Source organism: Sturnus vulgaris, chromosome 12 (genome assembly GCF_052056855.1).
Source record: "Sturnus vulgaris isolate bStuVul1 chromosome 12, bStuVul1.hap1, whole genome shotgun sequence".
Taxonomy (NCBI): Eukaryota; Metazoa; Chordata; class Aves; order Passeriformes; family Sturnidae; genus Sturnus; species Sturnus vulgaris.
Genome location: NC_142254.1, coordinates 8,000,238 through 8,014,747, shown reverse-complemented (window position 1 = coordinate 8,014,747; position 14,510 = coordinate 8,000,238). Strand labels below are relative to the sequence as shown.

Genomic DNA, 14,510 nt, shown 5'->3' with positions numbered 1-14,510 from the left:
TTCATCCTAGGTATGACTTCAGTTTTACTTTTTTAATAGGTGTGATATAATTCTGGTAGGAAGAAAATTAAAGTGGTTTAATTTGGGAGGATTATTTTGCTAGACAACTTCCTATTTTTATGAATTATCTCTAGAAAATAATTTCTTAGAGCTCCATAGAGTTGTCTTTTATAAGTTATATACTTTGGGGGTCAGACTCCTGAAATTTGAGAGCCAAGCACTTGTTTTGTGACAATTATTTGCTGAATATCTGCCTTGTCCAACTGGTAAGTTCTTGTCCCCTAGTCTTTCTTGGCTCATTATTTACTGGAGAGGGAGAGAAGGAGACATCAGAAATGTAGATCTGCAGTTGGCATCCTGTGACTGGTATTTCCAAAGCAGGAGGATGTGGTAGTTCCTTTTACTCCCCATAGCTTTTTTTGGTCTGACTTTTAAAAGCATAATTCTTACTGGTATTGTTTGGATTGCTGAGTGTAAATACCTAAGCAAAGTCTACCTTGGTGTGCAAAAATGAGCTGTTTTCATAGAAATAGTTCTGGGGGAAACATGCAACAGAGTAGTCTTTCTTAAAGTGGTATAGTGCAATTTCAGCCAAAACTCTTCTTTTAGTAACTATATGGGGGCTTTATTTTACCAAGAAAAAGCCCCAAAGCCTCAAGCTGTGTAAAATCCTAAGGAAGGAGGTGTAGGAGATAATTACGTTCATAAAATCTGTCACACTGGGGTTTAGTCACCTTTCATTTGCTCTATTCTAGGAGGGGAAATGCAACTAAATGTCATTTTCTTCAGTATCACTGGTGCTTTTCAATACCACATTGAGTAATGAGAATTGCCTAATGAGGTTCAGCTACAGAACTGATCTCTGGGTGGAAGCCAAAGTGTTTATTAATAAAGCTGGACTATCAAATACTGGTGATTATTAGTTACTGATTAACAGAAGGAGCTGTGCTAGCTTCGAGTTAAGCCACAAGGCACTGATCAAATGCAGGCTGTAAGTAAAAGCAGGGAGCATGGAAAGTGGTTTTTACTTCTGAACTCCTAAGGAATAATTTGCATCCTTATTAACACTGGATGAGAGAGATGGTGTGGAAATGTGCTTAAGCCACTAAAAGACATTTGTCTTTATTCCAGTAAATGAGAAGTTGTAAATACAAGACCTACTTCTCTGCACCATTGAACTTGTGCTTCACAGAGCTGGAGCCTGTCACAGACACCAGTAGTAAGGACAGATGAGTCAATCTTTAGGATAGAGAATATGTTTGCATGGTAAGTTGGTCAAGTGACAAAAGGGAAATTGTGACTTAAGGATATGATCAGGCTGGTGTTGCTCCCGTTGCTGGAATGGGATGTGTTGTATTGGGAAGGGACAGAGGGAGCTGCCAGTGCAGTCTCTTTGGTGCTCTGACCTGCTTTCCTACAGGTTTCTGTCTCTCTGCTCCTGCACATGGAATTAGTTACCAGCACAGAACTGAAGTTAATATTGTTGGATGTGAGAAAACTGTTAGTTAATTTCTGCATTTAGAGTGGTGCCTTTTCTAATCAGTACTTTTGAAAAACATATTCATACCTCTCAAATGTGCAAGGCCATTTTTTCTCCTTCATTGGTGGAGGCTCTCCTGAAACAGTGGTTGAGTTCTATTTCTGTATTTCTTCCCTTTGTAACCCCCAGGTCTCTTCTGTCACCTCTTTCCCACATATCCTCATGCTACTTTTCTTCCTTGAGAGCTTCCAGTTTCTTTGAGAAAGCTGTGATGGAAGCAGGTGGCCTTGGAAACACCCTAGGGAGGGAGAGGGTCTTTGCCAGGGGATTTGGCAAAGCAAGAAATCTGACTTTCTCTTCCCACTAACCAGAAACAAGCCATTCTTTCCTGTATAGACAGGGCATTTCAGCCTCTTCCAAAAGCCCTGGTAACTGTGGTGTGCCAAGACAGATTTCTTGGAACATATTCAGTAACTGAGTTGGAAAGTATCTGCTTTGTACAAAATAGGCATCAACGTGATGGATCTCAAGAGCTCTTTCTTCTGTGTGTTAGAGATGATCCATGGAGGATACATTGGCAAATCACTGTAGATTATAATTGTAAATTGTATTTGTTCTTGGTCTATGAAACTAAAATAAAGCCAGTGACAGCTGAATGATGAAAGAGTAAAATTCTGTGTACTGCAGCTCTGACTTGCTTGGAAACTGCATAGTTTCTGAGAAGCAAGAATAAATATGGTAAAGCTTCAGGAAGTTGCTTACGTGCAGGTTTTTTTGGGACTCAAAGTTTCAGTGTAAGATTTTAGGCTCTGCCTTTGACTGTCATTGTGGTTCAGGCTGACTTCATTTGTTTCACTTCATTTTTTATAGCCTGCAACCTCACACGGAAAATTAGTCTTTCAGAAAAATTGAATTAGTCTGAAAATTCACTAATTCTAACACTAAAATTCGCTAATTTTTAATGAACAAAAGAAGATGAAGTGCCACTGCACCTCTGTACACGTTGACTTGCCTGACTGGATAAACTTTGTTGTGACCTAAATAGTTAAGGATTGTATTGGGAACTGTCTCTTCGTAAACAGCCTTTTAACAAGTTCTGCTTTCTGCCACTTCTTTTTAATTTTTTCCCCTGAAGATCTGTGCTTCATATGTGTAATAGCATTCCTGACCATCAAGTGGGCTCACAGTTCAAATTTTGGCTTGAGATTTCTCTGCATTTCCTCTGCTCTGCTCCTAGATGGCAGCCGTATTCTGAACAGCTCACTGGTGCTCAGGCATTCTCACCACGGACACCAGGAGCAGGAGAATGTTTAGTTTTCAGTGAAACCAACCTCAAAGATTCTTTTTCTTTAGAGCATCACTCCTACCTAACATGGGAAGTTAAGATCCTGCTAATGGGTGTTACTGGCTGCCTGCACTGAAACATTTCTTCATCACTTGTGTGGGACATCAGGTTCTTGAGGTGTGAGGTTTGGTGGGGTTGTATGATTTGTTAGGACCAGAGAGTTCTGAACTTCAAATTAGCAATCAAATAGAAAATTGTTTAAGGAAACTCTTCACCTCCCCTGGAAGTCCCCTGGAAGTTTTCTTTAGTCAAATTTTTAAACATCTTTTAATTGTCAAGTTATTTTTGTTCTGATGCTGTTATGGTTGATTAAAATAAATTGAATTGAGACAAGGTATTGGGGAATCCTTTGCAGATTAGCACTGCCGTGTGGTTGGGCAGGATTTCTTGAGAAATAAACTGAAAATGAGATACTGGCTTTGAATAACAGTTCCCAAACAAGGTTTTTACTTTGGTTTTACGTAGTGCTTTTTGATTTATTTTTCTCTTTTGTAGTTTTCCTCGGGTTTGGGGTGTTTTAGAGTGAAACAGTGACCATGCAGGCTATTAGCAGCTCTGTGTTCCTTGTACTACCAAGGACTGTACTACCAAGGATGTTTAGTTTCTTACTGCCTACCAGGACATGGTGCTTGGCTTCTGATAACCCTTAGGGTATTGACAGCCTGTGATTAAGCAGTGTGAGCAGAAAGCTGTGTTAAGCCATGGTTTAGTTTGGGCCTGTTTGAGGAGGATCCCTGTGTGTGCATGAACATGTGCAGATGTGTTCTAACCCCTGGGTGCAGCTGTGCAAGGTTTTGTTTGCATGGGGGAGTGTGTGTGTGTTCCAAGCACATCTCATGGTACCCTGCACTTCCAGTGCTTGGATTTGCATCATGGAGTAGTCCTAGGAAGCAGGACATGACTTTTACAGGAAGATGGACCTGGAAGATTCTTCAGCTGTCAGTGGGTGTTTGGTGTGCAGGACCTGCACTTGGAGCAGTGTTGGGCTCTCGGTACCAACTGTTCCCCTCCACAGATCTGCTGTGCCTCACTTCGTGATTATTATGGAGATACAGCAGAGCCAGTGTTAACAACCAATTCTTTCAGGTGAGTCTAAAAGCAATTTATCCTTCAAGGCACTGATAGTACTGTCAGTTTTCTGTAGTAGACTTCTCATTAATTTCACAGTGGATTCTGGCAAATCTCACTGCAGCATTCCAAGGTGTTGCTTTTCCCAGTTGTTTACCTATGCTTTAAGGACGTTGCCACTTTGGTTGCAGTGGTGGTAAGACAGCTCTAATAAATAATACAATAATTTTATTTTCTCTTTTTTAGGTTACCACTTTCAAAACAGGTTACAGAATTCTAATTCTTATCATTATAAGTGATTAAGCAGGTTTTTGGCTGAGTTGAAGATCAGTTTTTTTCTGCATTATGGCAGATCAGACACTGCATGATTTTCACAGATTTTGTGGGTTCATAATGATCTGAAAATATCTGTGAATCAATGTACTAAAGTGTTTGGTTTTTTTTTCCCTGCACTTACTTTAAAAGGGTTTCTGGCACTGCCAGCTGTTAGTTGGGATGTGCCATTCAAGCAAGAGGCAAGAAATTGATTGGGAAGGAGGCAATGGAAGTGGATAAATCTCTGTATTTCCTTTTTTCTGCAGAAGACAACCTAAACCTGCTTTCACCAAAGTTGTTTAAAATTTCAAGGCCAGAACATGGTTCACATGAATCATTTGGTGTCATCATGGAGCATTTCCCCACAAAAAGGTCAGGTACCTCTTCTTCATCTTCCCCTCACTCCCCCCCATAAGCTGCTTTTTTTGGTGCTACTTAACTTTGTATGTCAAACCTGAGCTCTGTCTCAGTTTACTGCCTTTGGTCTTCTATTATGTGTTATTTCTCTCAATTATAACTTACTAATTTTCTTAATAAGAGTTAAGAATGAAATACTATTTTTAACCCAGGACAGCTTTGAGGACCATAAAATGCTGTTAAGAACAGTGAGTATTTCAGATACCAGGAGTACAAATATTAATAGTCTGGCAGTTTACCAAGTTTCTGTGGTTTCTCTTTTGTCCTGGAACAAACAACTTATGAATATTTAATGGAAAATATCCTGCTAATAAGGAGAAATCTTCAGCCTGAGGTCAGAGTTGCTGTGTTTGGAGAAGCTGTGGAGTGAAAGGTGTGTTTGTGTGTGTGGCCAGGTGAGCAGGTGCAGTGATGAGAGGTGAAGTCTCTGCTCTGAAGGTGCTCTGGGACCCAGCTCCTGGTTCCCAGCAACACCAAAGAAGTGTTTCAGGGTCAGTGAACTCGCTGGAGCAAGGGGTGACCCAGGATTTCTGGTTTTCAGTAAAATGAATAAATTACTTTCCTAGCACAGCAGTGTGTAGTGTATTTGAAAATAGTGTTTATTGGTGGAGTCGACTTCTTCAGCAAATAAATTCTGATGTGTTAAAGGCCATTTCTAAGGAATGGCATACGGTTTATTAACAGCAGAGTTCAGGGATCTTTAGATCCTGACTTGTCATAACCTGCATAAGAGTGCAGTAGGTGTGAAATCTATCAGTGTCCTGGAGGTGGTACAGGTTTTGTTGTACAGACTCAGAGGAAAGGCACGAGTGTAAGAAACTCTGGAAAAGAGCAGTTGTTTACTGTGCATGAGCCTTTCAGCTGGGGACTATTAAAACTGAGGTGTTGGTGTGTAACCTCAGGTGAATGGAGTTAGAATAAGGCTCAATTTGTTTGAGTTCATTGCAGAACTGTGGGCTGAGGCTTAAGGTAAGAGTGCCTTTTATTGTTGGTTTCTGAAACAATGAAGGATAAAGACTGTTTCCTGTCATCTTAGAAAACTAACAAAGATCTCTGTTCTTTAGGACAGAGCAATTCCAAAGGAGGAAAAGTGGTGCAGGAAGTTAGGAAATGCTCAAGACAGAGGTGTTTTGAGTCGTGGCCAGATACTGATTCAGAGCCTGATCCTGAGGTAGTTCTACCTCTGATTGTGCTGACAAACAAGGAACTAAATTAGAAACTGTAAAAAAATGTGTTTTTTAATTGCACAAGTAGAATTCCCTTCTAAACTATCTTGAGTTTAGAAGATGAGCATTAGAATTTACTTTTAAGATTTTTTTACAAAGGTCTTGACATCCGGTGAAAGGTTTTCAAAAAGGCACTTTAAAAACAAATGTTTGATTTATCTGAATGATCACAATTATTACTTCTAACACTTACAAAGAGGAATGTTTTGAAAATAGTACCTCAAAGCAGTGTCTAATGGGCTGAGTAGAGATTGAACAAGAAGCCTAATTTAGATAAACACTAATAGCAGCATTCTGAAATAAAACCTCAGTGTTCTCAGAGGGAACAGCGTCCTGCAGCATTAGGATTACTCATGGGTCTGGTCATCTCGAGATCTATTTTTCTTTCATTGTTGCTCACACCCATTTTAAGAAGATTGGGAGTCTCATCCAAGATATTCAGCTTACATTTCTTGACGCTGACCAAATTCCAAACTTGGCAGCTGTGGTGCTGTTGCTTACAACAGTGGCAGGGCTGCCTCTGGCACAGTTACTTAGCAACAGGGAAGCTCACGTTTGCTTACAGCTCATGCGTGTGCATCTAAATGTAGTTCTGGAAAATAATAAAAGGTTAAAGGACTTTGGAAGGGGAAACAGATACTTGAACAATTTGTACTGTTCAGTGGTTGAGACTGATGGCAATAGTGCATAGGAAAATTAGTCTCAAAATACCTTGTCTGAAGAAAAATACCAACTGCAGAAAGATCAAAAATAAAAATGCAGCAAATGGTAAAGAGCAGGGGGACATTCCGTTTTGAATGCCTGTGTTACAAATGCATTCCTTGGAAACAAGAAGATTCATTATTTGAACATCGAGAATCTGAGAAAGTAATAAAAATGTATGTTTTGTGAGACTAACAGATGGGTTGAGTTTATATTAGATTAATTACTACTGATTGTTGCTTGCCAGCTTACCCGTGCTTTTTTTGCTCCTCAAGCTGTGAAATCTTAATGGGCTTTTGACAGCTTGCACTCTGTGACTGCAGTAATACTCAAAAGCACAGTGACTCAAAAGGCCACTGTCAGACTGCTGTTGGATTGTGTTATGATTACAGTAATCTCAGTTTCTGGGGTTTCAGACATGCAGTTTTCCTTATTAGCCAGCATTGGAGCTGCAGTGGGGTTTCCTTATATAGCAAAGGCAGGAAGGTGACTGCAGCTCACTCCAGACATGGAGGGGAGGCAGGGGCAGAGAGAGCAAGCCAGGACTGGAGAGGGGAGGAAAAAGACAAACTGCACTTGGCTTGAGAAAGGTCTGATGATGGGAATTAACACTGAGTGTGTTCAGGCTGTTTGGGAGAGTGAGGTGGAAACCTGCAGGATATCACTGCAGGAAGCAGAGCATTGTTTCAGCCTTTGGGAGCTGGGAGGACGAGCAGGGCAGGGCAGCTTGGAGAGTGACTGGAGGGGTGCTGCATTTGCAGAGGAGTAAGGATACTGCTGTTCCAGATGTTCCCAGTATTGAGCAGTTCCTTTATACCTAGAAATCAAGTGGTTGGAAAAAGGAATTCTCCAGAGCTGTGTTGTTTTGTTCCTATGTTTGGTTTTCCCCATCTGTACTCTTACTTGTGAGTTTACTGGGCTTTTCTGTGGGAAACGGATTCAGACATGATATGGAAGGTGAACAAGATCCCACCACCACCTTAATCCTGGTTTTTCAGAGCTGAGTCAAAACGGGGAAACATCTTGTAAAGAAGGTTTCTGAGGGCTAGAATGAAACTGGTTAGGGGCATAGTGATTTAAAGATACAGGAAAAAAGTCATCAATCCAGGCTGCCAAAGTTAAAGTACAGCTAAAATATTTACCTTTGAATTTCAAATTCACTCTAGAGGATTCTATAATTCTGATTTCCACATGTATATTCATGTGCTTCATGTGTACTTTATGGGGCTTACTTAAATGATGTCTCCTCTAGTTAATGGGCCATTAAATGAGAGGCTGTAATTGCCACCTTTGTGGCTGCCTCAGAGTGGGCAAGAGAGTGTGTTAATTCTTTATAAAAAGGATAGGATAGTGCATTTGAAAATAGGAGCTTGATGAAAATCTCTCATCCCATGCAAGTGACAGCCTACTCACCCCATGCTGGGAAACGTGCCTGCTCTGCTCCTCTCCCTGCTGAAGGTTTTTTAGGAGGCAAGTAGAAGAATGATGTCAAATACTTCTGTTTCCAGTTATTTCTCCATGTTTTAAACTAACAGGCTGTTGAACATGAAGTCTGTGCTGCAGCAGCTTTTACCTTTTGTAAAGGTAAAATGAGAAAAGTTTGTTTTTCCTTTTGCTGCTCATTCCTTCAGTATTGGAGACTGGAAGGATACAGGTGCTGTCAGGTTCACCTGTGTAACAAGGCTTGGTGTTTCACAGAAGGAAGAAACTGCTACCCAAAAATTGGCCCCCATCCTTACAGAGAAGGCTTCAGTCTCTTCTCCTTTGGACCTTTCTTCTGACCATCAAAGCCAGGTTTGCTGTGTAATGTGGTAGCTCTCAATGCAAAATCATCTTAATCACCCACCCATGTTTGCCAGGAGACAAAGTACATATTGAGTCCCTTTATATCTTAATTTCGTTTCTTTATGGTGCTTGTAGCTATTTTCAAATCCTCCCTCGGTAAGTTGCCTTTTGTGAGTTTATTCAGCTGCAGACATTATATGCACTTGCTTTGGCAGCTGGAACAAAAGCAGAATAATGACAATTAAAATTTGCTGGCAGTTGTATTTGTGCTTTGCACGCAGGATTTGTTGTAGTGCAAATCTTCGTGGGCTAATGAAGTTAAAGCAGGGCTTTAGATAGTATTCTTTTAAACAAAAGCAGCTTGCCTAAAACTGTCTCTGCTAGTGTTTTCCTTCTAAAACAATGAGAGCAAATGCAGGTTTAAAAATGGAATATAATTTATGAGGCTCTAGCCTTGGGCATGAGTCCTTGTGTAACTGGAATTTAAAGTCTAAAATGAATATTAATGAGGTGGGGAGGCTTGCAGACCTGTCCTTTAATACTAATCCATTGTGAGTGGAGCAGCTCTAGCAATGAGCTGATACTGGCACAGAGACAAGAGGAATTGACTGCTCTTAGAAAGTGCCTCATCAGTCAAAGTCTTCACAGGCTCCTGAATACTTGTCCTGATCAGATACAGAAGGGCACCTGAACATTTCTGGTGTCAGGACCGTGGCTGCTGGAGCTGTGTGCTTTCCCTGGGGACACTCCTGCATGCTGGCTTTCAGCTCCAGCCCGTTGCATGGATGGAAGCGTAATGGAAGGGTGAGTTACAGGGCAGCTCTGGAGGAGAGCTGGGAACCTTCCGTTTGGTGTTTAGGGCAGAGTCATGGTCACTTAGACTGGGTGACATCCGTGTTAGTAGCTCCCTGCCCCTGATTATTACTGTCAAAAAGGTTCTAAAATGCTTAAGTGATTTCATAACTCTTAACTGTGTGTAAAAGAAATGTGCCAAGTGACTGAAGCTTCCCCTCATTTTCAGGAAGGAAGATACTTTGTATTAACTGTTTTGATCTAAATAATGTTGTTTAGATTATGAACTCCCTGAAAATGGGATGTTTGTGGGCCAGCCCACCTCCTCCTAATTCACAGAGGCTGAAGCTGGGAGCTGAGAGAAGTCACCTTAAAAATGCTGAGCCCCTTCATTTTGCTCTGTAGTTAGGGCAGGAGTTGGCAAATCTGTCAGCAGCTGGCTGGGGAAGCCAGTTGTAATAAACCTCTTTACCTCTTCCCTTGTCTTGGTCTGTGCTCCAAATGCACTGATGTGCTGCTAACTTCTCTAGTTTGAGAGAAGAGTTTTGGAGTGTAAGTACAGCAGATTTGAAGAGTTCCTCTAAAAGCTGAAGTACTAACATTGATCGTGATTTCATTTGTTGGATGTTATGTGCATGACTTTTGGTGAAGTTGTGCATTTATTCTATGAGTTAAAGGTGTCTTGTGACACATTCAAAGCCTATACTCAAAGTGATCACTTTCCTTGCCTCTAGCTCAAGGGCAAGGCACCAAGATCTGTATTTCCTTATATGCAAAATCCATTAGACTTTAACCAGGTACTAAAGGTAACATAGTCCTGTGTCCATTGTCACAGAAATACATTTAACTTTGTGGAAAGTGGGCTACTTCCTTGTTGGGGATTGAAAGTTATATAGTTACTACTAAATTGTTGCCTTTAATATTCACAGAATCACATAATCCAGAACGGACATTGTGAGATGGGAAATTAAACTGAGAGATAGAGAAGCTCCAAATTAATTATTTTTCAGAACCTAAATGGGGAAAAAGCAGTCAGTGAAACTCATAATAATAATTATATTCTTTATATTAATTAATTCAAATACTGCAGGAAGGTGTTGTTTTACACTATAGTTCTGTATTTAGATCTGCTAATGGAAGGTTGCAGGCTGAGCATAGCTCATTCCAGAGTTCTTGCCAAAGTTTCTGAAGGATTCTCTTTGTCATGCAAGCTTTCCCCCATGGCATGGTGCTTGCATGCTGTACATGCCTCTGCTGCCACATTAAGTAATAGTGTCTCTTTACTAAATCTAGAGTAACTGCATGGTTATTTGTGCAGTTGGAAGAAGTCACAAATACATAAAAATACTTCTTTCCCTCCCTTGGGTTTAAGGTCATTGTTAAGCCCTGCACCTCTTGAGCAGCTCTAATATTTGTTCTTTTCTTAGGTCCTGGAATGGGGGCCTTTAATTCCCACAATCAGTGGTAGTAAAAAAGCTGAAGGCTGTGTGGAAGTGCTTGGTGCCCATGTGGATGGTCTCCTGTTCCACTGAGAGTGGCTGGGTGGTGTTCCCAGTGCCAGGAATGCTGCTGGAGGTGCTGCCACAAGGCCAGCAGCATCCCTGCCCTGTCCATGTGGAATGGCTTGGCAGGGGCAGGGCTTTCAGCTCAGAGGGCTGAAATTCCTGTGCCACTGTATGCACCAAGCTGGTGTGTCTTAAAAACCTTGGGGCAGTTTTGACCTAGAATTTATGTTTTACTCTTGCCCTTTAAAAGGGCAGAATGGTAATAGTAGAACCTAAAGCTTTGAAAATATTCTATGAGCTAGGAAAGGTTTAACTGTTTTACAGGTGGAAAAGCCAAGGCACAGAGATTGAATTAGGGATTTACAGAGGGGTCTGGCAGCTGAGATTGGTCTCATCTCTGGAGGTTTAAGTCCAGCCTCTGAGGCAGCCTTGGGTTGCCCATGTCCCTTTAGGGTGTTACATGCTAACATCTAACACCTTTGTAGAACTATCTCAGCTCTACGAGCTGTGCTCAAGTCATCCTGTACCCCAGGCAAGCTCTGTTCCCTTGTTTGTTAAATAGCCTGAAAACCATTCCCTGCCAGGCAGTAAAGCAAGCACAGCCATCTCCCCCCTGGCTTTTGCCCTGCAAGAGTTCCTCACTCACCTGGTTCTGTTTTGTCTGTACTTACCTTGGTTTCATTTTGTGTTTTAACAGCATATTTGTTATTTTGCTGTACAAACCCAGCTGGAAGCACACCACTTGTTTTTGCTGTGAGAGGAGCAGCCAGCTCTGTACCCACACGTCTGGACCTGACATCTCTTAGGTCAGAATGATAAAGGTACAGTATCTTATCTCCATCACTCACCTGATTGTTGCAGGGGAGAGTGCATGTGCACCCATCCTGTGGTAGAACACACATCTGTTGGGATTGAAGCAGTGAAGATGTGGCCCTGCTCAAAGGCAAGGCCATAGTGAGAGCCTGTCATTTCATGTGCTCATGCCTGATGGATTCATCTCAATGTTAGATCACTTGTAATCAGAGATAATTCTATTACAGCTTGTTGGCTGAGTGGGAAAGGAAGGCACAGATTAAAACTGAAAGCAGATTTGCTTCTACTTCTCTAGAATTAATTTCCTTCTTAGGTCATCCAGCATCTTGGTATCTGTTCTGTTTGTGTACTTGTCCTCCATGGACACAAACTTACAGGTAAGAACTCTATTCAAAAAAACCCATATCTTACACAGGGCAAAACAAAAAGGAGAACCAAATGGACAAGGAACATCATTTGGGTGCATTGTGGCTGCATATTTAACTGTGTAGGTAGAAATAAATTAAAAGATCCAAGATCTAGGGGGTTCACAAGTATGCCTACATGGAGTTCATGGCAAGTACACACGTGCAAGGTGTTTTAGAGACTAAAGGAAATGGCTCTGTGTGCTTAGCATCAGATATAGAAACAGTGCTTAAGGCATAATAGGCATGTGAGTTCTGATGGAGGATAAACCCTCCTGAATGGTCGTTTTGAGTCCATTCATTGTTCCCTCTATTCCCATACTTAAGAAACTGGATGTGCAAGAAATTCCCACATGTGTTATATTTGTGTTGTGTTGAAGCCAATATCCTGCAGCAGTTATCAGTGTCACTGAAAAATAGAATAGCTCTTGGATAAATGACAGTCTTGTCACTGCTTGGCTGGAGCCAATGTGCTGTCCTTAAGTTACAGCTAAAGCAAAGTAAAATTGGATTAAAATAAGCGAAGGAACAAAGAAATGCAGAGAAGGCACTGCTCAGTGACTCCGAGGTCTGGCTGTCATCTCGTATTGTTTCCGTGCCCTGGAGTATCTGTTATCAGTGATTCAGGAAGTGAACTGCTGGGATATGGATAGAACTTAGTACTGCTGATAAGGCAGTGAAATGATTGAAATGCCTGGTGTAGTGTCAGATAAGATGAAATGCCTGGTTTATCACACAAGCAGAATTCTAGCAAAATCCAGGGAGGCTGTGCAGCTTTATTCAGTAAAAGGCTGCAGGCTACCGGGGTGACCACCAGACAAGACAAACAGAATGGGGACTTTATATCAAGAATCTGCCCTGCACAGATCCCTACGTTTGAGCATGGGAGGATTTTGTGTTTCAGATTACATAAAGAGATTTACGGTAAGGGACTCCTTGGTTCTTTATTGTGAGCCTGGCTTGAAACTGAAAACTTTCTGGAGGGCACAGAATTGGTTTGTGTGCCTTTTGTAACATGCTGTGTGTGTTTGGCATTCTTGGCCTGGTTGTGCAGCCTGTTGGCTTGCAAAACACCTGCCAGAGTCAAGGAGGTGTTTCTGAAATGATGACTGCAAGCTCTGCCTTTGTAAATAAATTTACTTTTCATGGGAGCCTCGGCACATTAAAACTTTTATTCTGACTGGAATATTTGTTGTATAGGATGGCAGACTGACATTCAAATTATGTGGAGGTTGGTTGTTACTGCTTTTTGCTTTGCTTGTCATATGTCTGTGAGTTTTAAGACAATGACTCTGTTGGGCAGGCTGACCCTGAGGTGATTTAATGAGCAGCCAAGTTCTGCATGAGCCCATTTGACCTGCAGGAAAAGCAGTGCAGTCACCTTGAGCAGGGTGCTCTGGGGTAGTCCTGGGCAGCTGAGAGATCAGAACCCCACAGTGCAAAGGTGTGAGGAGCAAAGCAAAGGAGCTGTCCCCGAAGCTGGAGCACTGATGGGCAGAGCACAGACCCTGTGAGCACAGAGAGCCTGGAGACACCACTGGGGGCAGAGAGAATGGGAATCTGCTTTTCTACCTTTGTAAGCTACTCGTTAAAATCCACTGTATTCTCAAGCTACCTGTGATGTTCCGTTTCAGTTGCTATGGTGGTAGAAAGTCTAGGAAAAGTATTTGTTTTCAGCAGCCTGTTTGCATTTACCTACTTTTTGAGCTGCTGAAAAGACCAGGAGTAGAAAATGTACTGAAGCAACTTTAAATAGAATTTCATGGACATATGAAAATGTTCAAGAAATTAAAAAATAATAATTGTAGGAGTTACATTGTAAATTAGAATAGATCAGATTGTTGTGGGTTTGTTGAAACCGTTCTCTTTCAAAATTTTGAAGAATGGATTTCCTGATGTATTTTGTTCAATAATAACTGTAATGGCTTTTCTTAAAGAGCTTGTATTTGTAATCACCTTTGTTTTTTAAAGAGCCAGTGGAGTAAATGAAGTAAATCAACAACAGTAAACCAAATTCTGGCTCAGTTGAAGAAAGGACAAAATTTTTACCAATTTCAACAAGTAGGATATTGTTCCAAAGTCTTAGATTCCTCTAATGTACCAATATGCAGTGGATCTTAATAGCCAAGAGTATGATATGATATTTTTTTTATCATATATTACATAAGAAACAGGCTCAGTTGACCAGACACATTTCATATCCTGATGAATGCATGTTTTGTTGTCTATTTATGGCAACGTAGCAGAAAAACATTTTGGTCTATTCATTTGAATATACTACTCAGCTGTTCTTGTTGAAGAGATAATGATGTGTTTAAATTGTTTGTGTTCAGCTTTTTGTTCAAGGTAATAAACAGCCTGAAATATATGCAATTTTCTCTTGCTTTTTTCTGAAGGAGTGCAAATGAAATATATTTTTGGGACTACAGAAGGTGGCCCTAGAACCATAAAAACAAATGAGCCAGGGTTTTTTTCACTAGTCATGTCTGGGGGGCAGATAAGTCAGTCCTGCAGTTATCTGTCTCCATGGTATTCTGTGGCTTGGCTCTGTGCAGATCAGAGTTAGTGTTTTGCAATGGAGACTATAATGAGATTCAGAATATCTTGTTTCTCTGTAATTGATCTGTTGGGTGACTGAGTAATTCTTTCATATTCATT

General features: G+C 41.1%; 1 protein-coding gene across 9 annotated transcripts in view; it reads left to right on the top strand.

Annotated features, from left to right (window-relative positions):
- Positions 1–84: 84 nt before the first annotated feature.
- MYLK3 (myosin light chain kinase 3) overlaps positions 85–14,510 on the top strand; it is a 44,110-nt gene continuing 29,684 nt past the window's right edge. Inside the window, exons 1-3 of one of the 9 annotated variants that reach the window (XM_088171859.1) lie at positions 85–3,911; positions 4,475–4,580; positions 8,252–11,456. In XM_088171859.1, coding sequence (XP_088027985.1) covers positions 11,448–11,456 — 9 coding nt within the window. In that variant the 5' untranslated portion in view covers positions 85–3,911; positions 4,475–4,580; positions 8,252–11,447. Of the gene's footprint in view, positions 4,581–4,622; positions 11,457–11,598; positions 12,777–14,510 lie in introns of those variants that run through there. The other 8 variants (XM_088171863.1, XM_088171860.1, XM_014882371.2 and 5 more) reach the window with 8 other exon arrangements.